This window comes from Poeciliopsis prolifica, unplaced genomic scaffold (genome assembly GCF_027474105.1).
Source record: "Poeciliopsis prolifica strain line A6 unplaced genomic scaffold, Auburn_PproV2 SCAFFOLD047, whole genome shotgun sequence".
Taxonomy (NCBI): Eukaryota; Metazoa; Chordata; class Actinopteri; order Cyprinodontiformes; family Poeciliidae; genus Poeciliopsis; species Poeciliopsis prolifica.
The window spans coordinates 1,805,091-1,830,843 of NW_026562422.1; the positions used below are offsets into that span (position 1 = coordinate 1,805,091).

Here is a 25,753-nt window from a genome sequence, read left to right on the forward strand (position 1 = left end):
AGTAAAACAAAAAATAGTGAAACATGTATCACTGCCAGAGGGGGAACCAAGAGACCCTCTAAGCACTCAGAGCATTTAGAGAAATGCACTGGGTCCAAATGTACTGGGTCCAGCACATTTTTAGTTACTTTTAGGATGAACCTTATTAGGAATGCAGAGTATATCTGCATCAACATTGGTATAAGTCAATGTTTGTCTTCTTTTTTATTAAAACACATGGTATTGGTATGTAAAACTGTGCCAATATTAACAACCAACATTTATTTCCATCTAGTTGTCATTTGTGTTTCTAGAGCAGGAGGTGACTTCTTACTGTAACTCTGTGGCTTTTGTAGTTTGTTGACCCTTCTGGGCCGCCATACAGACAGCTATAGCGTTTAAGCACACAAATTCTGAGGTAATTTTCTAATGGAAGCTATGTAATTACATATACACTCCAAGTTCCAGTCAATCCCAATAATTATTTGATTAATTCACATAATACAAATAGAAAGTTTACAGTTTATAAGTTTCAAATTTTCCCCCACTTAACTTCTTTTTGAAAATGTCTTAAAGGTTGTTGCAAATCAACAACATTTGCAACCCTAAATGATCGAAATAAACTATTTAAAACGTCAACTTTCTTTCACAGGTTGGTCTTTTAGTACAAACAAGAAACTATGCTCTTGTGTAATGAAACTTTAATACTAAAATTCTGTCTTGCAACACCTATGTACTTGGCTTTGTGCAGCTGGTAGCTGTGCTGCATCATGGTGCCCAACAGCGTCTTTAGAGCCCGGGGCCTCCGAGAAATGGATGCGCCCCTACTGGAGTGTCTAAATTGATGCTGCGGTGTTTACAGTGCCTCATTCCGGTCACAGTATGGTTTCCCAGCACATTCTAATGTACCGCTGGACTGTACTGAGAAATGAACGCCTCTGCAGTGATTGTGCAGAACATCCCCCAGTGCTCTGCTCCCATCCCTCGGTCAGCGACGTGGCACACGTCTCGCGAACCTCCAACCCTCACTTTTATAAGCCAAGAAACAAACTTTTAGGAGAATTTAAAGAATAATAATGTGCTTTAGATGTGCTGGTTGTCTTTCTTTTTTCAGTGGCCATCATGGACTATTTGGGAGCCACCTGAAGCTGGGTGGGAGAGGCTAACAGACGTCTGAAAGACACCAGCAAAGTGTTGAACTCTACAAGACGTGTGTCTGCCGACACCATGTCAACGCTGTGTGGCCGCAGCGGCTCCATACCTTCAGTCCGTGAACTCCGACGGGAGCAGCGTCAGGTCACGCCGTGACGACGCCACCCTCGGTGAAAGTAAGTGTTTCCCACGAGAACGCCGTAACGCAGAGGCGTCGTATTCACTTCCACACTTCTGTCAAAGGCGCTGGGAGCGTGAGCGAAGCGAGCCGCGTGATGACATATTACGTGAGCCTCATATCTGCTGAAACACCGGCGCAATTCCCAGCACAACACCGAGCACGTGCGCCCGCTGAGTTGGGGAGACCCGGACGAGACCAACTTCAGAGGGGAGTGAGCGGAGAGGAGGGGCCAAAAACTGAGTTCAACCGCTGCTGCTTAATCTCTTGTATTACTGATTTACTCAGTACTATGTAGTGCAATATAAAAACAACCGTTTTTAAGACCGTAAACGAATACAAGCACTTTCGGATAATCATAGTTCCACCTATTTTGTTTTGGAACTTTCCAACTTCCGCCTAATTAAATGAATTACTGTATTTTAAAAATAAAAAGTTATTTCTTTGCTGTTTTTACGTCCCAAAATGAAGTTACGTTTATACCAAAGTCAAATAAAATTGCAGTCACTTCATTGCAATAAATTAATTTCCCTCATCTGAAAAGAAAATGTTTCATTTTTTTGAGTGTCAATGTGAACATTTTGTGTAAAAAGCTCCTATATAGATACAAATAAGAAACTAACCTGAGGTTCGAGAACTACAAGTAGCTCTCTGGACTATTTACGAATAACTTTATGAATAACTTTAGCTAAAAATCATGAAGACCCAATAGATGTTTTGAATATAGATAAAGGAATAAATGTTTTAGCACTCTGTCCACTTTTCCACATGAAATATTTGCACTTAAATTCCAGAAATAAAATCTTTCTTTTTTTTTTTCAATCAGGTTGGAAACTTAGAAGTTTTGGGATTTTTTTCAAAATCATTTTTCACAAATGTCAACATCCCTCAGAAGAAAATGTATCCATCCTCCTTTTATTTTTGGATCTCTTTTAAAGCTGTCACACATCAGCCTCCCAAACTCTCAGAATGTTTGGACTTCTGTTATCCCCATTAGATGGCTCCAAAGACTTTCTGACTAAATAAATTCCAGTCTCTCAACAGTTCATTGCAAAACCTACTTTCTTCCTCACAGTTATTTTGTTGTAAATGTCTGGGTACATGTTGCCTTACTTAAAATAATTAAATCCCTTCCTCATGTTTAGCAGACACTAGAATATCATGGGTTAAATAAAAACAATAAATAAATACAAAACCCAAGCTCCTTTTGGAAAAAGGCAACCCCTGTACATAATGCTGCAGTTGCTATGGTAACCAGATTATTGTACAGTATATTTGTTTGTTTTAGATGACTAAACTCAGGCATATGCTTATATTTGTACCTGTATGTTGCATTTAGAGCACTGATAACTAATTTCATGAAGTAGACGAGACATTTCTTACTCCTGGGTTTATGGGTCTCTTACTAATTGATGCATGAAGCATCGTCAGCCATTTTATTTTGATAACACATAAAGCCAGAAGAGGTGATAGCAAAACAACCACCTGCATTAATGTTTTTGAAAGACCAAAAATGCCATTTGTGACACAATAAACAAAACAACGACAGAAACAAAGAAGATGTTATATATAAACATCTGATTTTATTTTGAACATAAAGGTCCAACAACACATGGCACCATCAGCAACATAAGAAAAAAACAAACAGGGTAGTGTACTCAGAGCAGAACAAATTGCACATGTACACAATGGCAGTTTACATTTGATTAAAAAATATATATAGAAAGAATTATAATGAAGGCGTTGCACAGTCTGCCACTTCATTTAAAGTACAGTTTTGTTTCTTGTTCATGTCTCTTTTCTGGGGTTAGGGTTTGCCTTTCTCCATCTTCTAAACACTCTAAATCATGTGATCAAAAACAAAACAAAAAAACCATCTGTGCGTTGATGAAGAAATGTGTTTTAATTCGTGAGGTGAAGGTGGCATGCCAGCAGACATTTTGCTGATATATTTTGTGCTATAAGAATCATTTTGATGTTCATGTGGAGAAATAAGATACACGCCGATACACATGAGCATTTTTGGGGGGGATCAGCGACACTACAGTAACAAACATTGGCATCTGAATTGTTACTGAGCAGTTTTACTAAAGAATCTCCTTGTTAAATGATTGGAGCTCCATAGAGAAGTCAGTTACTGACCAGAATCAAGATATTTAGCTCCACAGAACCACAGAGGCAATTCGTTCTCCCCACATCGACTCTAAAGAAGTTTCTTGAGAACTTTTGAAAAGTTCTCAAGAAATGGACTTTTAAACCAGAAGTTCCTTTAAAACCATATTTCCATAAATCCTCTTCATAAATCACCACATGCTTTCAAATCATTCATGTTAACATGATGTCACGTCCACCTCACTACAGCAGAGATTATAGAAGTGTAGCAGCATGATGGAAATCGCTGCACCCGTCTGCAACCTGTGGCTCTGGAGCCACAAGGGGCCCTTTAGAGCTCCAGCTACGGCTCTTCATGACTTAGACTAAAAATTAAACAGTAAGCTAATAGGTTTTAAATGTACATACAATGAAAAAGAGGTTTTTTTAAAACAGTTTTCAAATTACTTGGTTTTATTTTTATATTATCACATGATAGGTCTGTTGCCAGGTAACCATTTCTCAGAGTTACTGTAGTGTGTTGCCTCTGCTAAAATGCTCCACATCACACCGAGGTGACAAATCAAAATAAAACCCATAAAGTGACTAGAATACTTCAATATAGTTTAGTTTAAAAAAAAAAAGATGGAAGAACAGACAGGATGTTATTCAAAGCAGGAATAGTTAACAAAATAGCTCATAGAAAACTTGTATACATGAAACTACAATTAAAGTTTCTGTGTTTCTTCCTCACTTTGGTCAGTGAATAGTCTGAAGCTCATTAGACACAGAAGCAGACAGGAGTGCAAGTTAGTCAAAAGTTTGGGGAAATAAAACAAAGACAATAAACCAAAAAAAGGAGCGGGTGACATCATCCTATCAGAAACTGGACAGATGGGTTTGTTTTCTGGGTTTGGCCTCATCCAGAAAACCCTGAACATTTAGACAATCTTTCGGTTCGTTTCTGTGCCTCCTTTCTTGGCTGTTGCCTGTAAAGCTGATGACCTTCTTCTTCTCATTTCCTTATTTGATTTTTAAATTATGCACATATTTTGCACTTGACTGAGAAAGTTTGTCAGTACTCTGTCCTCCCTGGCACTTAATATTTCTCACTTACGCCTCAGAAGTGGTTTTCGACTGTAATTAGCAAAACCACTTCAAGAAATCCATCTGATTTGAACGTTAGCAAGTTAACATGTTCATGCACCTTTAAATTAGAGACGGACAGCTAGTACCCAGTGTTGGGGACTTTAAGGTCAGACGTACTACAGTCAGACAGATGGGTCGCAGTAACTATGGCTTTCGGTGTGGAAGTCATTACTGAGTGAAGAGTGACAGTTAATCATTTTCACCATCAGTGAGGTGTTCCACAGGAAGCACAGAGATGGAAGAGGCCTAGTAGGTTTTCTCGACAGGAAGGATACAAAGAAAATTCTGCCGTTGTTCTTTAGGAAAACAATTGTTTGGGCAGGTTAGAGCGTTACAAAACTCTGAGACTGGAAACAGGCGCCAAGAAAATTCAGATCCATGCATTTTGCTGCACAACATAAGAAAGTGGCAGCATAGAAAAAAAGCTCTAGAAGAAACACAATTGCTGTTTTCAAAAAATTTTAAAAATAGTTTAAAAGAGCTAATGTAAAGTAGTACTGAAGGTCCAGTTCTTACTTGGTTTTCAAAGGAATTCAGATGACAACTACAGCTTCTTAATGCCAAGGAAAGATGAAAATATCTGTATCTCAACCTTGTGCCAAAAGTTAATCTGCATGTTTCCTTTAATGTGCTTAGGAACGGTTTGGAACTGGAAGATCTGCTGAAGATACAACTTGGTTCTGTCATCCCTGCACAAACAGCAGCGAGTAAAATCCCTGTGCAATAAACCGAGTGTAAAAAGTGTGTTGTGCAACCTTCATAAGAATACAGAGAAACATTTCTGGATTAATGTTAAAGCCTCCAACATTAGCAAGCCTCAACATCCTGTAAAAATGTTTAATCTCCTTTTAGAAAGATTTCTTGCCCCCCCCCCAAAAAAAACAAAAAAAACAACAAAAAAAAAAACAATGAAGAGCTGGCATATAGAACCGATAAGAGATCAGATGGATAAAGCGAATCTGCGGCGATGAGAGCAAACCCGATCTGAATCTGACTCGGCTGGAAAACACTTGGGTGGGTTCTGTCTCCGTTCCCCTCTGGCCGTCACTGGTCTCGAGCTTCATGCAGCAGCTTGGCCGCCTGTCGTCAACACAACACCTTCCCTTTAATAATGGAGACTATTACTTTTTCACACAGTCAGATAGGTTTGGATTTTGTCCTCCATTCTAAATAAGCACCTTTATTTAAACACTACATGTTATGTCCTCTTTATGTCTCTTTGTCCAATACATACATTTGTTGATCTAAAACACTATTATTTATTCTACATTTTATTTACAATTCCTAATTGCACTTTCTAAACCAGTTTATTTTTACATGTTTATCCAAGGTAGTCAACCTATTGTTTTAGTCAGTTTCTCTAGTATTTATTTTCCATTAGCTGTTCTACTCCTAACAGCACTGACTGGACAAATTAAAGCTGTTTTTTCATGTTTGACCAGCTGGTGGAGCTGTTGGTGTATTTCAGTGATGGTACTGGTGCAGAGGTAGCAGATAAATAATAATTCATATTCAGGGTGGTTTCCTGTACCTTGTGCATTGCAGCGAGCCACAGCGATCCCACCTTCTTGTCTTCTGCAGCCTCCATCTGTAGCTGCTGGGCATCCTGGGAGCCCATTGGTTTGTAATGGAGGAGCATCCCACTGGCCCGCGATGTCCCTCCTACACACACACACACACACACACACCACCAACTCAATACTGTTTGGAAAAGTATCTGTCTGTCTGGACTCAAACATCAGAGAAAACTTGACATTAAATAGAGTAACTGGATGAGATGAGATATGGGAAGTAACTAAAATTGAGCAAAAAGGAAAATGGGAGAACAGTTTTTTCCCCTCGGACTCCAAAGGGTGTAAAGTAAAGTAATTCAGGTGTTGCTTTCATGCAAACTCCAGGATGGGGGAATGGGATGGGGTGACATCAGGCCGGGACAGAGGGTGGATGGAGACGCTGAGGGGCGAGCAGCAGCCAACCTTCAGAGACACAGAGGCCGTCCAGCAGGCTGGTGTAAGTGTGAACGTCTTCCTCTGAGTCCAGAGGAAGAGCAGAGCCGTCAGCGCAGCAGTGTTAGAGAACAAAGACATTCTGCTGTTATCGTCTAATGACATTCAAAACAACTCATTTAAGAAGAGCTAGAAAAACGAAAAGGACGCAAAAACTATTTATTCCCACAGCTGCAGAAATCAGGAAAACTCCACTGAGCTGAAACTGTGATGTTTGTAGCGTTTTACCTCCTGGACTCGTCCCGTCGGTCAGTATCTGCATGCTGGAGATGCGGGTCAGCTCCACCTCAAAGTGACTTTCACCATCCAGGAACAGGTATCTGATGAGAAGGTTGAAATAACAAACAAACAAACAAGAGGACTCGGTCTCCCTTCTCATTTAAAGGGTAACAACGTTTGACTAACATTAGTGAAGGCTTTGGCAGGTCAGAGCGTTCAGCACTGACCTGTGGTTGTTGGAGAGGCGGCAGGTCATGGTTTCAGATTTATCTGATGTTCCCAAAGTGACGACAAACGTCCCTCCTGGAAAAACAAAACAAAAAGTCTGAAGAGGGCAACATCTTTCACACTTTCTTTTTTCAAAGATTAGCTTGGTGATACTGTTTTTGGGACAAAAAGAAAAAGACTCAATGATTCAATTTTAAGTAAAAACCAAACTATTCTGGTGCTGTGGTGGCGCAGGGGCAAAGCATAACCCACACCAGCACCAGGACTCATTTAGTCCTCATGCTGGTGGTCGACACCCTCTTTCCTGTTGAACTACTTTCAAATACTGGAGCCAACAAAACTACTCACTGGAATTAGGTCAAAGTTATGTGTGAAGAACATCTCAGCAGTAAGACGGCTCAAAGTGTTTTTCAACACTTTCAATTAGTTCCTTTTTTGAAGGATGGTTTTGTTCACCGAGATTTCATAATTCATTTTATTTGTTGTTTGTGTTTTGTTTATTCATCTTGGATATTTAAGATGTATTCCAGTTCCAGTGTTAAATATTCACCAGAACTTAAGGTTTATTGATCTTTGAGAATGTGTCCTTTCATCATTATGCCATCAGCATTAAATGACTTGAAAATGGTCTCAAAACAACAATATTATCGTTTATTGCAATAACTTCTGGGAAAACTCATTGTCCAGCAAAATGTATTATCATGACAGTCTTAATTCCACTTAGATTTTTTTCTCCTTCCACTGCCTCATTAAAATATTAAATATTAATATTACATTCCTGGCAACAGTAAGAGCATTTAAAGTGCAGAGTGCACTGTATGCATAACTACCGGTGATGGTATGAGAGTCAGTGGAGCAGAGAACCAGTTTACCTCCCAGCAGCACTTTGAGCTGCTTGTCGTAGAACTCCAGCTCCTTCTGTGAGACCAGGCTGCACTCTGCACACTGCCTCACCGGGTCAACGAAGCACATCCGGGGCAGCGCCACCTTCTTGCTGCAGCATTTATCGCAGAAACAGCGGCCGCAGCGCCGGCAGTGGTGCTGCAGGACACAGACGTTAGAACAGAGCGAAGCTGATGTTTAGTAGGTCTAAAACGTGAAGCGCTGAAATTTGAGCATTTCAACTAGAAATGATCAAAATTCATTACTAGCAAAGTTTTTGTTGCTTCCTTAGGAACAAGATCCTGTTTTAAGAAGTTTTCTTAAAACAAAAATAAAACAAATCAGCAGTTCAGTTGAATCTTAGTGTTCACTACAATAACTACTGAGCAAAGAATCAAAAATGAAAAGAAGAGGATGTAGCAAATGATAAAAAAAAAAGAAAAAGAAATTCTAAAGTCTAAGTCAGGGGTGTCCAAAGTGTGGCTCGGGGGCCATTTATGGCCCTCTGATTCTGCGTGGCCCACCACAACAGGTGGTTTATGCAGATTGAGAATCTTTTTCCTCAAGCTCTTAAAATGGAGCAAAATTATTAGTGACAAATTAAAATGTATACAATGGAAAATACTGATCATTGTTTTTATTTATTTTAAGTACATTTTTATTTGTTTTAAGTACATTTCCAAACAAAAGTAGAAAAAACAAAAAAATACAAAGCTTTTGTCTTAGCCATGCTTTTTGCTTTCTCTGTAATTCCATAAGTAGGATCACATTTATCATCCGACTCCTGTTGAGAAACTCCTCAGAGAATTCGGTTGATAAATGTGATCTCGGTGAGAAACCATTTCTAAAGAGACGGCGACTCAAATCCTGTCCTTACTGCTGAGCAGAAGCTGAATGTCTCATTTAACTGGTTTCATCTGAGTCCAGTAGAAAGTGCAAACTGGAAATCTTTCTTTTAACAACGTGAAAAACTCTGCAGTGGATTTAAATTTCCCTTTCCCACAAAAATATAAACAAAAAAAGAAAAGACATTTTTACAAGTATAATTTGAATTATTGTATGCTTAGTTGATCAGTGAAAAACAAAATGAATACATTTTTTAAAATAATTTTAGCTTTTTTTTTGTATTGACCTGACCATTTCGGCCTATGTGACTGAGGGTTTAACGAAAAGGCCTGATCAGACAGCCTGGTTTCCTCTTTTCAGTCAGATAAAGCTGTGATTTAGCACCTTGGTGGTGCAGAAACAAAGACCAAACAAACCTTTCGTCTGATGAAGTCAAACTTGGTGTCGCATTGCATGCATCTCGGACACTGGGTGACAGGGAAAGAGGAAAAACAGGACGTTACACAACATGCTGAGCTGAGCAGATTCCAGTTCAACAGCAGCCTGGCTCCTGCTCTGCCTCAGCCACACGTCACACATCACGTCCTCTCTGCTGGACTGCCACTTTGCCTACATTGTTTTCTTTCCGTCTCCCTCTGGAGGCATTGCAACCTAAAAAAAAGTTCAGAGAAAAACAAACAGATACACCTGTACGGAGATGACAGTCGAGAATAAATGATTACATTTGTTTTTGTGTAACTTGCTCTTCAACAAACAGTGTTGGGCTCTGTCTGCGATTCTGAAGCTCACTAAAAGGTGACGCTTTTTCTTTTAAGCAGTGTTCCTTTCACAACAATTTAGCTACATACTATCATCTGTGTGCGGGCGTGACAGTGAGGGCGCGCGCACGCGCGCGCGCGCACACACACACACACACACACACACACACACACACACACACACACACACACACACACACACACACACACACAATGTGACTGTAGCCGGCTCCTGCACTGATGCTAACCAGCTCCGCTCTGGTTTTAGTTGGACGGGAGAGGCTTGGCTCGCAAACTTCTTCTGTTACCAGACTGGCCATGTCAGCCTGCAACGCCCAGTCCAGGAGCCAACTGCGATGTCCACAAACACGTCAAGCCCGCGGCAGCCCCGAGAAGAAAACCGGATACGGAAGGCGTCGCCACAAAATAAAAGCTGGCTTCGAGGCCCGTCCTCGGTTCCTTGGCCGCACCGTCTGTCCCCAGCTCTCAGTGACCACTTCCTGTCTGCTTACGTTCTAATAATAATAATAAAAAAATACTTAAGGAGCAAAAATTAAAACTAAAAAAAGCATGGCGTTTTAGAGCTTACCCAATTATGAAAAGCTAACCTTGCGCTTAACAGTTAAGGAGATCAAAATGTGTCATGACTTATAAGAAAAATAAAGTGCAAAAAAAATGTGTTAACACCTAAAAATATACCGATGCTTTTTTTTGTAATATTACTACACTACAAAACACGTGTGTTTGTGTCTCTATTTTCAATTTGATCTAAAGTGCCACCATTTAAAAAAATAAATACCTGCTCATCATATATTAGAGTGGTGACACTGGAGTAGCTAACAAGAAGGTCCAGGTTCTTCTCCTGCATGAGGTTTTCTCTGAGTTCTTTCAGGGTACTCAGGTTTCCTGTTCAGATTAATTGTGTTATGCATCTCTGTGTTGCCCCTGAAATGGGAAGGTAACTTGTCCCGGGTGCACCTTAATATACAAAAACAGAGATAGAGACAACAATCTGCATTTTCACGAATTAGAAATATTTCGAGCAGCTAAAGTTGTTGTTCCTGTGAACAAAAGACAAAGCATAAGTCTTCTTATGCTAGTGTTGTGCTAAACCCCATTAGCATCATGCTCGGGGAGGAGCAGCACTGGTTGCTCCATAGGCACTGTCAACTTTCACCAATGAAGTTATTTTTTTAGTACTTTTGTGTTGTGAGCTGCAATGTTTGTTTTCTTAAAATGTTTTCTTGTAAAACGTTCTGCTATTAAATATTTATATTCTATTTAAGAAATTTCCCCTTACTGTGCTTTTTTTAATTCTTTTTTTTTCCCCAATACTTTTTAGTGAATCTGTACGTTTCCATTAAGGTGCAATAAAGGATATATATTTTCTACTCTAAAGCGTCAAAAGTCAAAATTTATTTTGTTTTAACAAACGTTTGGGGTTTTTTTTACATTTAGTCTGAAAATACTAACCGGAAGCGACATGTTTACTGTAAAAGCTTCGCGCTGGTGTGTAACCACTTCAGATAGCATTTGGCCGTCAAACGCCTCACCTCTTTGTCCGGGACCCACTGCGGCTCGTCCAGGGAGAACGGGCTGTTGAAGGCGCCGTTCTCCGGAACCATTCGGAGGCCGCTGGGGCTGCGGACCAGCTTCTTCCCGTCTGGAACCGAGGACATTTCCTTTAAAGCGTTTCCCCTCTCTTCTGTCGAGTCGTCTTCTTCTATCACAAACTCTAACCAAGCCACACCCTCCAGGAGCATTTCAACCAATCACAGCACAAAACTGAAGTCACGTGAGACGTGTGGACGAGAAGGCTGTTTGTGTCCACGATCAGTCAAAACACACTGTAATCTCGAGAGAAACAAGAAAAAAACAACACAAAACATTGGAGTGTTTGCTAAGCGAACGATTTAGTTTATTCAAAATATAAATGAAGATAAATTACAAAGCAATTAATAAATATTTATTTAGCAAATAAAGTTATGTTAGTGAGAGTCAAAAGTCATATTGACTTTGATTTTCACTTTATCAATACTTGTTAATAATTAGCAATGTCTGACTGGTTCAAGTTCCCATCTTCTGCTTGACTCAGCAGGTTCAAGGCTGACTGCTCCTCCAGCAGAGACAGTCTCAAACAGAGTTCAACATTTATTTTGGAATATTTATCTAAAACCATAATGGGAATGTGTGGAAGTATGTCTTAAGGCTCTGTCTATTCTAAGAAGAAACATGAAAAATGTCAAGCCAGAATGTCATGCCACATTTTTTTTTGTTATTAAAAGTGATGTAAGATTTCGTTGCTACTTGTTTGTTTGAATCTGCACATACAAAGTTGATCCTGTGTGGTTTGGAGAATGTCAGCAATAAATCCAAACACACTGGTCCAGCTGTTTGTTGTACGTTCCTCCCAATCTTGCACTTCAAGGAACAAAGAAAATGAATCATCTTCATTCAGATATGTGTCTAAGGCTTTGCGTTGTTATTGTTTGATTTACTTAAAGTTGTGATTTTCTTCAATTTATGTAGTTTTGTTTTTATAGTAAATTAGTGAACTAATTTAATCTCAAGGTCTTCATTTCCTTCTTAAAAGTTGGGTTCATAACCCTCACCTTGAACGTTGTTTGAAGGGACAGTGCGTTTATCGACCTGGTGTACGCTGTGGGAGTTCATTCATGGAAAACAAAAGCCAAGAGAAAAGCTCAGGGAGGCTGGAACGTTTAATCAAAGGTTAAATCTTACAGCTTTGGTTCAAAAATGATCTTTACACATTAAATTAGAATTGTATAGGTAGCTTGAATCAATTAAAGCAGAGCAGAGAAGCATAACACACATCACTGGAACAGTTTCTTCCTATAAACCTCTTGGAATAAAAGCATCAGAACACACGCTGAAATCTTGCATTTACAATCTGAATCATCTTTAAAACTTATTCATAAATTGCACTTCACTCAAGTAAAGTCTTGTCCGGATCAAACATTGAGAACAACTGGAGATCTTTCTACTGGTAATGTTGTAAAAACTGGTGAATAATTTCAAATTGTGTCAAATCAGCCTCTACTGTCACGTTCCAGTTGATTCAGTTCCAGGTGACAGCGTGAATAAATATGAAGTGTTTTTTATTTTTTTTATTTTGTGCATAAACATAAGGATTTTCCAGAACACAGCATGGATAAATACACATAAAACAGCATTGAGAAAAATGTAAACACAGGACTTCAGATATCAGAAGCTAAAACTTCAATCAACACAGAACAGAACGTTTTAAAGAGGAAGCAGCTGAGATGAGGCCAGTCAAGTGTCAACTTATGTCCTTCAAATACAAGTGGATTTTCTGTCCCTTCATAAACTCAAATCAGACCTGAGAGCTAAATGAGGACCAAGCGTTAAAACTTAGACACTCGAAACAAGAACATCACGCTCTTCTTCGTCGCTTTTCTCCCTGTTTGCACAGGGAAGGCAGACATCTTCTAATGCAGAGATTTTATCAGACAAGCTTTGGACATTTGTCGGGTTTCATGTCCAGGTCTTGCGTCACTCAACTGGTTTGTTAAGATTTAAAAATTTTAAGTTCATAAAAATCTTCAGCTATTCTGGAGCGATCGTGTTTCTATGGACACCAGAGTAACATTAAAACCTGACTGAACAAATATTTGCTTTTTTTAAAACAGGGTCCTACTAAAAGCTTGTAAGTAGTTCATATCTTACCTGCAGTAGTTATGATTCAGCCCAAACTCATCAATACAACTGGCACAGTCTGAGTTAAAACTGTTTTTTTGTTTTTTTCCTGATGTGAAATGAGATTACAATCTCCAAATAGGTAAAACTATTTAGAATGGGTATTGATTCTGAAATATATAGATGTATATACATATTTTCACATATTTTATTTAAAATTATTTGTAAAAAAATTAGGCAATCCATTGCAACACTGAATGGAAAAACCTTGATTGATGTTGCAGCAATCTGTAAAAGTTAGCAAGTGTTACACTGCAAACTGAATGTTTTAAGCTGGGACTCCAAAACATCAATATTTGAGGGGAAAATGTAAAGACTGCTTCGAAACTAAATCGAAAGGGGGTGTGAATAATTTCGGGCTTAAGCATAACTCTGTTGCTGTTTTGATTTAGCATAAACCCAGCTTAGATCCCACAGACTGAAGTTAACATCTCCACCAAACACCAAAACAGACATTAGATTAAGACTGTTATTTTGGAGGAATGGAGGTGTGGGGATGACCTGGGGTCTAACGAACATCTGTGCACCCCCAGGGGTCAAACCTACTCCAACACCAACCACTTAGCTCTGAACACCACCCACGTTAAACACCCACGCACCGACACAAACACATCGCTTTCAGGTCAAAGAACCAGGCTGCTGTTCCTTCGGCCTCCTCTGTTACAAGATGGAGTCTTGATTTAATAAACGCCATCAGAATTTACATCTCCGTTTTGTAGAGCAAATATGTCCTGGAAACATGCAGGCAAAACAGCTTCTCTATATGGTATGCCAGCAATGCCAAGACTGACCCGTAAAAGAAAACAAATGCTAACTGCTTATAGCATTTCAACAAAACCTGACTTTAAAAAACAAATTCTGAATATATTCAGGATATAAAGGGGCAGTATTCTGTAAAAAATACTTTTTTATGCTTTTATAATGTTATTCCCTCATCATTGCTTTGGTACTTTTATGCAAGCTTAAGAAATTCTTTAATCTCCATGGCATCCATGCAGCTATGCAAAAACAGCTTGGTGGACCTAGCTCTGCCTTCGAGGACAGAGCTCCTCTTCAGAGCTGCAGTTGTAAAGCTTTCAGCCCTCCACTCAGCTCCTTCAGACTAGCCAGAGTAAATTAGCAAACAGCTGGTGGAGCTGAGCCTCTGCTGAACTTGTTATAGGACTTACTCCTCAGTGCAACACTGGTAAAGATGTTGCTAAAGGAGCAATGTTGTGATGCTTCCCTGAAGGCAGAGTTTCAGAACAAGCAGGAGTATTTAAAGAGACAGAGGCCCAATTTCAAGACGTTAAATACAGTCAAATTTCTTTAGTCATATTTGTTATATATACCACTGTGTGCCTGGAAAATATATAATACTGCCCCTTTAAGGTTCATTAATTATTCAATTTAGGGATATTTTTAGAACAGAACAGTGCAAAATAATAATCATAATCCAAACATAGTTTTCCCATGAGAAAAGTTGTTGGTTTTGATGGCAGGTGACTCATTTCTGACAGTATTTTGTAGAAAATGGCTGCTAAACCACAGAGTTGCTTTGCTGTTTCTGTAACGTCATAATTTCATAAAACAGAGCTTTCAGCCCAGCGGTAAGTCGTCATTCAGATTCTCTGGGTGAAACGGGGGAGCTCATTTTGAGCCGCGGCTTGGTGAAGTAAAACCTGCGCCTCCGTCTACCATCAAACGAACTCCAGCATAATTCATATTTTCCATATCACTAAAACCAGGAAACACGAGTTTTCTCACAGACACACACACGCAGCAGATCACTGTACATTCACACTCCTGACACGCAGTGACTGGAGCACAGGCTTCCTGCCGGGAGCTCAAACCTGCAGCAGTGGGGTCAGAGTTCAGAGGCCGTCCAGTGAGCACTTTGCATTGCGATGCTGAAGAACGACGAACACGTGAAGCTTTCCTACAAACAGAAATTTACAGTGAAGGCAGTCCGGCGGTCAGAGGTGGTAGCTCACTTCCTTCAATGCACCAGGTCGGTTTGGCTGGCGCTCAGGTCGTGATGTTTTCTCAAACGATGATTTCGTTCCTGACGGAAACAGAGACGGGTCAGAACTCAGCGCCAGATCAGTGATATTAGTGAAATAACAACACATTTTATATTTATATACACACCAAGAGAGAGAGAGACATACAGGAGAAAAGGGGATTCAATTCTTTTCCATTTTTTAAAATTGAAAACAAGGTCTGTTTTTTTTTTTCACTCCTTTAAACAACTGATCACCTTACAATAGTTTTCTTAAAATCTTAATTTTCTGTCTTTTCTTGCAACATTCAGGGTCAAGTTGCTCCAACCATGGACAGAAATCTACAACTTACACAAAAGTTTAAAATCAAAATTGAGTTGTTGTTTTGTCATGGAAAAATTTGTTCTACCACCAAAGTGTAATTTACAAATTTACCAGAAATTTGGACCAACCGTTTGATACGTGATATTTTATTGCCAGAGCGAATGCAGAAATACATGGATAAAGCTCTATGAACAAACAATAAAACCTTTAAAATAGTTTTGATCTTAATTTTATAGGTTGGATCAATATCTTTATTCACTGTTGTCACAATGGAGGAAAATGATTTCATATTTAGCTCAAGTTTATTCAAATGGCTCCAGGTAAAGAGGGACAGAAGCTCCAGTCTAACTCTGCAGTTTAACTTTGATCACATCTGGGTGGAGAAGAAAAAGGAGTCAGATTCTTCAAACTCCTTTTTGTTTCGTCCTTCATTCATTAAATGCACCACAAGAAAAAAAACTAACTTTGCATATCTGGTAAATATTGTTGTGTTTCTTTCAAGCTTTTTGTTTCCTGATGTCAGACGAGTTCAGGGACTTTTGCTTCGATGCATAAATGAGAATAATTATTTAAACGACTCTATTTGCTGTTAGATTCACAACTTGTCAAGGAAACTGACGCCTCAAGTTTAGGTATTTAAATAAAATAGTTTATAAAATGATTTTTATTTATTTTTCTATACAGAGTTTGTTCAACTTTGCTGAGACCTGAAGCCGTGTACTTTGGTTGTTTTCACACTTGGTCTGGTGTGTTCATTTCCCCTTGCTGTCCAAGTATTAGTGAATTTAAATTCCATGTTTGCCATGTACACTGCATGGTTTGTGGCCAATTTAAAGCAAAACCTTTTAGCTTTATAAAAGCAATAGTCGATTTCTTGCCATTTCCCAATAAACACCCAATTTGTTAGTGCACAATGACAGAAATATCCCAGTTGAGAATATTTGGCAGGTAACCTGCCTGTTTTGGTGGACCGCCATGTTTGGGTCTTACAGGTGAGCATGCTCTTCCCATTTTCAGATGATGGACTGAACAGAGCTTACTGAGACGTTCAACGTTGATACAGGCTGTTAATATATAAAATTGCCCACCTGTCGGCTAATGTCACTTGTTGTTACCTAATGTCCTCTGATGCCTTCATAGTTAACTACAACTAACAAAAATGAGAAAACATTTTGCTTAACTTGAATAAATAAAAAATCTAATTAACTAATAAAAACTTTAAGTGATATTTAGTCAACGATAATGACTAAAGACTAGCAAAAATACCCTTTAAAAACTAATTTAAACTAACTGAATTAGATTAAAAAAAATAAAATTACAACAAAATAAAACTTAAGCTGTAATTAAAAAACCGAAACTATTATAAGCCTGCTTCACACATCACATTAACATTAAATTAAACATTGTTTACTACTTTCAAGACTGGTCACACTGGATTTTCTTTGGTAGTATCTTATTAAAGGGGGGCGAATGCAAATCCATTCCACTCTCCTGGGATACTTTTTTTTTTTTAAAGAGGCAAAAATCCAGGCATTCTTTCTTCCAGCTGAATTACACACTATGTGCTTAACAGCACATACAGTGACACAAATGGAGCATGAATACTTGTAACAAACAAAAAGGTCATGGAAGCTTTTGGCAGAACAGAAAAACAAACCGGAGGACTCACTGCAAACACCAACGTTTTGACCGTCGGGCTTCCTTACTTGGTAGTGGTCTCTGGCAGGCTTGTCCGGCAAGTTAAGAACCCCCAGAGAGCTGGCCCGCTTCATGCTGCTCCCACATGCAGAGAGTCAGGGTGAGGGGTCAGGGGTCAAGAGGTGAGGGGTGGAGAGTCAGCCGTGAGCTTTTAAACTCAGTGGAGTTACATGAGGGTTAATGATCATTTCACAAAACGGTTAGTTCCACGATAATGTTTCGGATCTTCTGTATTCAGATTAGACATGTACAACGTTAGCACCACTTCTTGACGCAAATCTTCACATTTTTTTATACATTTAGTTTGTTAGGTTGATGGAAAATTCAGCAATGTGTGTGTGTTGTTAGACATCAGGTAAGACATTTTGGGCTGCATGTTTGTGAAAAATTGTTGGAAAAAAGTAAAGATTCTTCTGCCTTTACTGACAGGGCAGCAGCTGTGACTGAGCATTCAGACTGAGTTGGGTCTGGCAGACCAAAATGTGAAACCAGCTACTGATCTTTGCTTAGTTACAAGCAACTGAGAAACACAAAATCTTACCAAGTATTTCTGGCCGAGTACACTTGAAATAAGACCAAACTAAGATTTTCTTTTAAATAAATAACTCCTTAATATTGATTTTAAAACAGTACTAGTTTCATTGGCAGATTATGTCACTTATGGGAAAAATGTTCAGTGACAAGTGAAATAATCTGTCAATTCAACAAGTATTTGTCATCAATATTAAGGAATATTGACTTAAAACAATGTCCTGTATTTTGTTGAAAATTTACATTTAAGTTAGTTTTGACTTATTTCATGTGAATTATAATATTTGCTCTACAAAATAGACCAAAATACTTGGTAAGATTTTGTGTTTTTACAGTTTACAAAAAGATTTCAGAAACGCTGTTTCACTATGTTGTGCACCAAGACATTCACACTACAAGTCCAACACATGCAAACTCAAAACATGAAGCATAAAACTTAGGTGTGTGTGAATGTCACCGCAGCAAACATCCGTCTTCGAGTGCATTTAATACTCCAAAGGTTTAGTTGGTTTTTTTTTTTTATAATTTCCGATGCACATTCCTTTTTAAACAGCCTGAAACACAATGTTATGTCTGAACGACTTTCACTGCCAACAGACAAAACTCAGTTTCACTGTAATAACAGTCGTTTGACTTCTCTTCCAGAAATCTAATTACTCCACTTTTAAACATTAGACTCAAATATAGATAAACAGACAAATTGGCTGGTGACCAGAAGCTTTTGAATTTTAATGAGCAACCCTGACCAGTGACAATAAATAAATGCTACCAGATGGAGGTGATATTTTCAGGCTAACCAAAGTTCTTCACTTTATGATTTTGGTTTAAATATGAGTAAAACAATTGATGCACACATTTGTGATATCTGTTCAGAAGAAATAAAAGGGGAGTTATTTAGTCAGAGATGTTTCTGCAGTGACGTTACACATCAGTGAGACCCGTCATGATGATGATGATGATGATGAGGAACACCAACATCCTGTCCATCACCATCACGAGGCACAGTGAAGAGCAGCACCAAGGAACACGAGAGACCAGCAAGAACAAAGATGAGGCATGCAAGTCGACATTCAGAAGAAATAAACATTTATTCATAAATAAAAAATTAAAAAAGAAAAACAGAACAATGAAAAAGAAATACATTTTTATTCTACACAGGACAGCCATGCAGACATTTAATAACATAAAGATGGACTTATAAAAGTCCAGAACAGTTACAGTTCAGCCACAAAATGCAGTGAATAGATGGAACGATTAGTTGGAAATTATTTCCATGGGCACAACAAGTGTGATGGAAAAATCACTGGGAGACATTAGTAGTTAAACACGACCCACTGGAGAAAAACCTTCCCTCCATTCATCTGTTAGTCTTTGGTTTTTCACCGTGAAGATGTTCAGGTTTGGTTTACGGAGCCCTTAAAGTCCGACTTGCAGGTTTTCAAGTCTCTGTTGTTCAAGTCAATCAAAAAAAAAAAATAGATCTTACACACAGAGGTTAAAGATTTCTTACCATCGGCACTTTAAGGGCTGTGTATCAGTCAGTGCAAGTGCTAAAAAAATGCAAGAACTCAAACATTAAAAAAATAAAAGAGAAAAGCAAATGTTCCTTAAATAAAATATAAGGATTTGATGGATTTATTTTTTTAAACAATCTTTTGGAAATGTGGTAAATTCCTCGACACGTGTTTTTCCATCAGGGCAGCACCCTTTTTAAATTATACTTTTCTCCAAAATTATATTTTATCTGGAGAATTAACTGTTTAAAGTTTTTCTTTAATGTTACAAAATGACCCAAGATGTAAATACCACTAATTTCTTTATACCTTTTTCTTTTTACAATACTGCATGTTTCTATAAAAGATATCAATACCAGTTTACAATACTTCTAAAAGTACTTTGTTGCCCCACTTTCACCCAAAAAAAAACAAAACAGTTTTTACTGAAAACCAAGGCAGTTTGCAGAAGTCAGAGTTTGCTTCTGTTTCATGTTTTGATTCATCTATAGATGGAGAAATGTAGGGGGAAAGGTAATAGTTGCATATGGGACAAGAGTCCCTAAAAACACTTATGTGCAAACACAGCTTCAGGGTTTCACCACTTCACCACCGGCAAAGTAGAAGAGTTCGCTTGTTTTGGTTCTGGTTAGCGCACCAGCCAGCTTGCTCCTCCAGGCTTCCAGTGTGTGACAGGAGCCACCTGCAGCAGTTAAAGCAGGACACTAGAGCTGCTGATAGTTACCCGGGGTTTTTGTGCTCGCCGTCTCGTGACGAACTGCCCCCTTTGAGTTTGCGGACCAGTTTCTCGCTGCTTCGACGGAGCGACGCCCGTAGTTTGCTGAAGGAGCCGCTTCTCTTCAGGGACCCCGATCCGTCCTGGTGGGACACATCACAGGCTTACCCTTACTCACGCCACTTTCTAAGATATGCACAGATGTTCAGGACTTATCATAGTTGACCAACATTTAGTTTGCAGTTGAGATGCACCAAGAAAAACTGGCTTGTGACTGGAATCGGATGACGTTCAGTGACTACCAGGTCGCTCTGGTTGTGTTTCCATTGACCATAAGGTTATGCAAATTGAAACTATGAAATTAAATTCGCTCTGTAGAAAAAGGCCAGTTTTGAAAAACTCATGTTTATGAATAAAAAGTTTTCTGCACTAGGATCAGGTGGTTTTTCAGCCGTATTGAAATGTATGTTTCTGCAGTGGAAAAACTTTTTTCACACCTTACTAGTGATGTGATCAACAGTCTATTACTTCCAATTACAGACAGTAATGATGAGAAGTAATGCTGTAATACTTCTTATTACAAGAAGTGGTAGGAGGACAATTTCCACATGGCCGCTCACAAGTTGCTCCAAAGCCTGAATGAGACGCCAACGTCGCCTCTGATTGGCTGATAAATGAGGAGCGCTATAGCGCCACGACTGAATTATGGCAGCAATGCATCTATTGCTGCCATAATTTTTAATGACTTATGTGAATAAGCGTATTCATGTGTAGTTTCATTTTAATTGTTTATTTAATGGAAAGACAACAATTACAAAATTGTGTTTTTTCGACACTAGCAACAAAGATCTGCACACATTTGTAATGGAAACGCAGCTATTGGCAGCAACACTCTTTTACACTTTTACAAGAGTAGAGGCCTGTGAAACGTCACTCAGAGGAAAAGTTATTTTTCTCACTCATAATGCAACAAGTGTTCATACAGCATCTTACTCTTACCCACAAATAAATTGACAGTGCAAAATTATTCATACACTAAATTTAAGTAAATCTAAAAAAAGGAATAAAAAAACAATATCCTTCTATCCATTTAGCCATCTAATAGAGTAACAGAGACAGGGGAGCGCTGCGTGGCACAGTCGGTGGAGCAGACGTGTGGAGGTTACTGTCCTGGGTTTGATTCCTCATCGATAGTCGGTCACCCAATGTTACGGAAATTGGGGCCAATTTTTCAGTCGATCAATTTATCGGTGCACCCTTACCAATAAACCATCTTTGGGTGATCAGTTTCTAGGTTCTGTGTTATTGTAATACACATACGTTACTGTAGGGTGTTACATTTTTTTCTCTGGACTGCATATTATTCTTTGCTCCAAGCAGTTGAAATCTAGCACTAAATTTAGTGGTTACCTTGGTAACTCCTGGAGTCTTTCTGTCAATATTGGAAAAGAATGACTAGTTATATTGTGATAATTATGCTACATTATTTCTGAAGCAGAAACGCATAAAGGCTTTTCTGCTTTAACCCAAAACAGCTTGATCATGTTGTAAAGTACAGTGAACTTTGATCTCAGTCTGTCTAAACTACAGCTTTGACAAACTTAATGTCTCCAAGAAGTCAAGTGAAGTTAGTGAACTCCTAGACAACAAGCTACCCAGTAAACCTCTGGAACATGAAGATTGACAATTTGAAAGAAAATGTATGAAAATGTGGAATGAAAAATGACACAGGTAAGTGAGATATGAACGTGTTTTGCTGCTGTGTGGTGCAAGAAACTTTACTCTCATTCGGTCACAAAGGCACACAGAAGCAGAGAAGAAACGCACAAAGAGGCAAGAGGCACAGGTTCAGGTAAAGCAGAGCGATTAGGTTTTATTAGAAGTTAAAGACAAACTGGGAGACGCACAAACGAGACAGAGGACACAGAATATTAGTAGCAGAAGTGGAGGACAGGCTGAGGAAAAGGCTCCTTAAACCCCAAAGTTTCAGGAAATGCAACAATAAATGTTTATTTACACCAAATGCCGTCACGTTCTCACTACCAACCCTAAGCTAGATACACAGACGGTAAAAGATGAAACTCCTATTTCAGTTGAATTAATCTCAATACAGTTTTAAATAAAATAAATAAAAATAAAAAAACTAACAGCTTTTCTTAAAACCACATTTTAATTCCTCCTGCATGAAAACCAGCTGGCATTCACATGCTCTGTTGACCCCTGACCTCCCAGGAAACAGATGAACTACTTGCTACTGTGGCAAGAAGTGAGACCTACATGTGCAGAACTACAAGCTACGCTGCTCCTGGTTATGCTGATGCCGTCATTTACAATGTGTTGAGTCACTACTCTGATTATTTCTGTCAGTAGAAAATGGATAATACAGTTCATTAGAACTGCAGGATATCATGACCTGCTGACAAGCTTGAAATGGATTGGACAAAGTTTGAATAACATCTACTGTGTGTTCTCTGACTGGAATGTCTAGTCATGTCATAATGCCATCTACAGGCTATGTTTCTATGAGACATGAGGATTATTGTAGTGGATTTTAATAGGAGCTGATGTGTTTGAACATCCAAACGTTTCCCTTTCATTCTGACCCAAAGGAAAATCAACATCAGCCATAATGTCTCTTTTCTCATCTGTGTTATTTCTCTTTGTCCTTGCCATTTTGTTACAGTTTTGTTTCATTAGGATGTGTAGCCTTCAGGTCGGCTCCGTTTTTACCAACACGACTAATGACAAAAGAGCGGATCCAATGCTTGATCCTGATTATTTTTAATATAGTCGAAACCTGCTTCTTGAACAAAACCCAGCATTTCTTTTAAGGTTTTTGTTCAAAGTAATTTCTGATAAATGAGATCTGCGTTTCCATAAAACTGCATATAGATACACAGGTGTCGTAAAAAACTGCATGTGTTAGATTTTGAACAACCATCTGACAGCTGACACTGTTAGCAATTTGTATTTAAATGCAAAAGAATATATTCCCCCTTATAACTTGCTCAAGTTACAATCACAAACCTTTTTCTTTTTTTCTTTTTTTTACAGATTTTAGGTAATAAACCAACACAAAGTAGCTGCACATAACCGTGAACTTCCATGTACTTTTTGTATCCTTCACTCTTCAGTCATTATCAAAACAGCTTTTCTTACCAACTCCACAAAATAAATATTCAATTAGTAAAATAAGTCAAATAAATAGTAAATTTTCTAAATGTGATCACGTGTTCACTAAAGGAATGCAAATTTTAGGCAATGGAAGTTTTATTTTTAAATGAAAAATCTGCATAATGTGCCAATTTCTTCATCCGAATAATTGTCAGAATACTTGATAAAATACTCAATTATTAAAATAATTGTTAGCTGCAGTCCTACATATGAATGTAGATTCACTGGTACACCTGGCGATGTTGTGCAGCAGGTGTACCGACTAATTAAAAAAAAAAATTGCCACACTTTTCAGATTTTAATTTGTAAAAGGTTTTGAAAACTGTATCTTTTCCTTCTATTTCACAATTATGCACTACTTTGTGTTAGTCTCTTATAAAATCCTCCAAAAATCACAACACTGAATTTTATGATTGTATCCTGACAAAAAGAGAAAAAGTTCCAGAAATATGAAAACTTTTATGAGGAACAGTAACTGAACAAAAACCTCATTGCTTTGGAGTTCAGGCCAAAATGAAGAGAATTTCTGGGCACAACAGCTACGTTTATGGACATACTGTCACAGCAGATGAACGGTTCAGTCGGGTTAGAGGGCCGTCAGAGTGGTATCAGTGAGGTTCAGTGTGGTCTGAAGAATCCCTCCGGGATAAAAAAAAAGTAAGGTTTAAAGGGGGTTGGAGCTGGAAATTGAAGAAAACCGCAAAGCTGGAGGGGTGGAGGCGAGGTGAGGCCAGGCATCCGTCATGCAGAAGACAAGTTTTTAGAACCATTACAAGGCATCTGGAGTTAAGCCTGCCATCCAGACAGAGCACAAAGACAAGAGAGAGAGAGAGAGAAATATAAACAGTGACAGGTAGAAGAACAAAGGCATATGAGACATGGATGGAGCAAAAGTTGCAAAAGCAAAGCAAAGCAGGCAGATGGAGGCAGCACACAAGGTTTCCTCTAATAGCTCTGTTCACCAAACAGTGGAAGGAAGCACTACATCTGTACACACATCAGAAAAAGCAAATGAAAAAAATCAGTGAAACAAATGGCATAAATCGAAATATATATTTAGGTCATTCAACATGGTAAACAATTTGATATTTTTCCAATTTGTGCAAGTAGAGCAGGTCTGATTTCCACAAATGGGGCTAAGGTTCCTCACTTGGCTAGAAAACGTTTTCTCGAGGTCTGAACTTCCATTTTCCACTATTAGTTTATGATGAAATACTGCATTTTTTTAATTTGGCCTCTAGGTGGAGCTGTTCAACAGTCCACTGTGTTGGTTTAATCCTGTGTCTGAATTTGGAAAACAGCTGAGAGACTTTAATTAAGGCCGTGGAACTTTGTTAAAGCAAAACAAAAAAACAGGAGAGGAATAAAGAAAACACATGAGAGAAGCCAGAACTCTGCTTCAATTATTTTGCCAACACATATAGGAGTCTTTTGGTTTTTTATGCTCAACTAACCTATTAAAAAATGTCACACCCCCATTAAGCAATTAACTTAGATATTTTCTCCAATTCAGATTTAAAGTAGCGCTAAAAGTAGGTCAGCTATGCACTGCAATTTCATTTTTTCTCTCTCTGGCTGCAAATATGTTTAGGGACAAAGGTAGAAAAAAGAAAAGTGAAGGACAAAAAATGAGGAGAAAAGTCACAGTTATCGTTCTCAGAAAGCAGCACATCAAACAAATGCATGGATGCATGCAGCACAATGCACACAGATAGAGAACATCAAGCAGGAGTACAGTACAGAGCCCTGGTTAAGTCAGAAAAGATTTTTCAGTTTGATTTATTAATTAGAGGGAAAAGAAGTGATTTCACAGTTGCCTGTAGAGGGCACTGTCGAGGAAACCATTTCTTTGACAAGTTGAAAACCAAAATATGGTTTTTAAATCGCAGATAGATGGTGAAGTACAGACATAAAAATGTAACAAATTTGACAATAATGTATTCAACAGTTTATCATCTATTAATAACATAAATTCAGCTGAATGTTTATTTCTGTTAAGTACAAATGAAGACAAAAACAATCCCTTCTGAAGCTCGGTCAGGTTCAGGTGTTTGATTTGGCTGCATCCTCTCTACAAACACATGACCAGTCATGACCAGCCGTGGCTCAGATGCTCATTGATTGTTCAGGATGCTATGGCAACCGTTGCTATGCAAGAGGACTAGTTCAGCAGAAGCAGCAGCAGAAATTTACAGCCACGTCTCCATCTACATGACTAGAAGCAGAACACTGCAGAGTCTCCGGAAGGTTAGAGACCTGACTGTGCTGCAGAGAGACAGGCTGGATGGGTTTATATGTGGTAGATTTAAGTGGGTTAGAAAGTGGAACAGAAAACATTTTAAGCTAGGAATGCTCAAGAAAACGAGCAGACATCTGGGATCTAATGATTTCATCCTTGACTGGACCAGATCCCCTATTGGCCTGCTTTAGACTAAACATACTCTTGGGCCAAGTCCACACATAGCCGGCTCTCTGGGGAAACAAATATATTTCATGCACTTTGGCCTTTCATCCAAAAAGCTCAGTTTAAAAATCACTAAAAACAATTATTTATGAAAACTCCAATAGAAATGGAGATATGAGAAAACA

The 25,753-nt window shown here is 38.6% G+C and overlaps 3 protein-coding genes across 10 annotated transcripts in view; all 3 read right to left on the reverse strand.

Annotated features, from left to right (window-relative positions):
- Window positions 1-1,463, reverse strand: part of brf1a (BRF1 RNA polymerase III transcription initiation factor subunit a) — a 64,040-nt gene extending 62,577 nt beyond the window's left edge. The window contains exon 1 of the mRNA XM_055057169.1: window positions 1,241-1,463. The gene's annotated coding sequence lies outside the window, so the exon portion shown is untranslated. The remainder of the gene's footprint in view (window positions 1-1,240) is intronic.
- Window positions 1,464-2,870: 1,407 nt separating this feature from the next.
- zfyve21 (zinc finger, FYVE domain containing 21) lies at window positions 2,871-11,226 on the reverse strand. Of its 2 annotated transcripts, XM_055057261.1 has the most exons (8): window positions 11,042-11,226; window positions 9,147-9,197; window positions 7,875-8,043; window positions 7,002-7,077; window positions 6,784-6,875; window positions 6,526-6,579; window positions 6,081-6,211; window positions 2,871-5,629 (listed from the first exon to the last, which is right to left on the reverse strand). In XM_055057261.1, the coding sequence occupies exons 1-8, from the start codon at window positions 11,165-11,167 to the stop codon at window positions 5,594-5,596; spliced, it is 735 nt and encodes a 244-aa protein (XP_054913236.1). In that variant the 5' UTR covers window positions 11,168-11,226; the 3' UTR covers window positions 2,871-5,593. The 2 variants fall into 2 exon arrangements, with proteins under 2 accessions (XP_054913236.1, XP_054913239.1); XM_055057264.1 differs by lacking the exon at window positions 6,526-6,579.
- A 964-nt stretch (window positions 11,227-12,190) lies between these two features.
- The window catches only part of klc1a (kinesin light chain 1a), a 33,672-nt gene continuing 20,109 nt past the window's right edge, over window positions 12,191-25,753 (reverse strand). For 3 of the 7 annotated variants that reach the window (XM_055057062.1, XM_055057060.1, XM_055057061.1), the window contains exons 14-16: window positions 20,000-20,133; window positions 17,239-17,305; window positions 12,191-15,270 (exon numbers count right to left, since the gene is read on the reverse strand). In XM_055057062.1, coding sequence (XP_054913037.1) covers window positions 15,205-15,270; window positions 17,239-17,305; window positions 20,000-20,133 — 267 coding nt within the window. In that variant the 3' untranslated portion in view covers window positions 12,191-15,204. Of the gene's footprint in view, window positions 15,271-17,238; window positions 17,306-18,830; window positions 20,134-21,837; window positions 23,957-25,753 lie in introns of those variants that run through there. The other 4 variants (XM_055057066.1, XM_055057065.1, XM_055057063.1 and 1 more) reach the window with 3 other exon arrangements.

Excerpts from the sequence above, each read along its gene's own strand:
- zfyve21 (XM_055057261.1), bottom strand. The coding sequence starts at position 11,167 with ATGTCCTCGGTTCCAGACGGGAAGAAGCTGGTCCGCAGCCCCAGCGGC. Across the intron at positions 7,078-7,874 it reads GCTCAAAGTGCTGCTGGGAG|GAGGGACGTTTGTCGTCACT; the intron begins GTAAACTGGTTC and ends TTGTTTTTCCAG. Across the intron at positions 6,580-6,783 it reads CGACGGGACGAGTCCAGGAG|AGGAAGACGTTCACACTTAC; the intron begins GTAAAACGCTAC and ends CTCTGGACTCAG.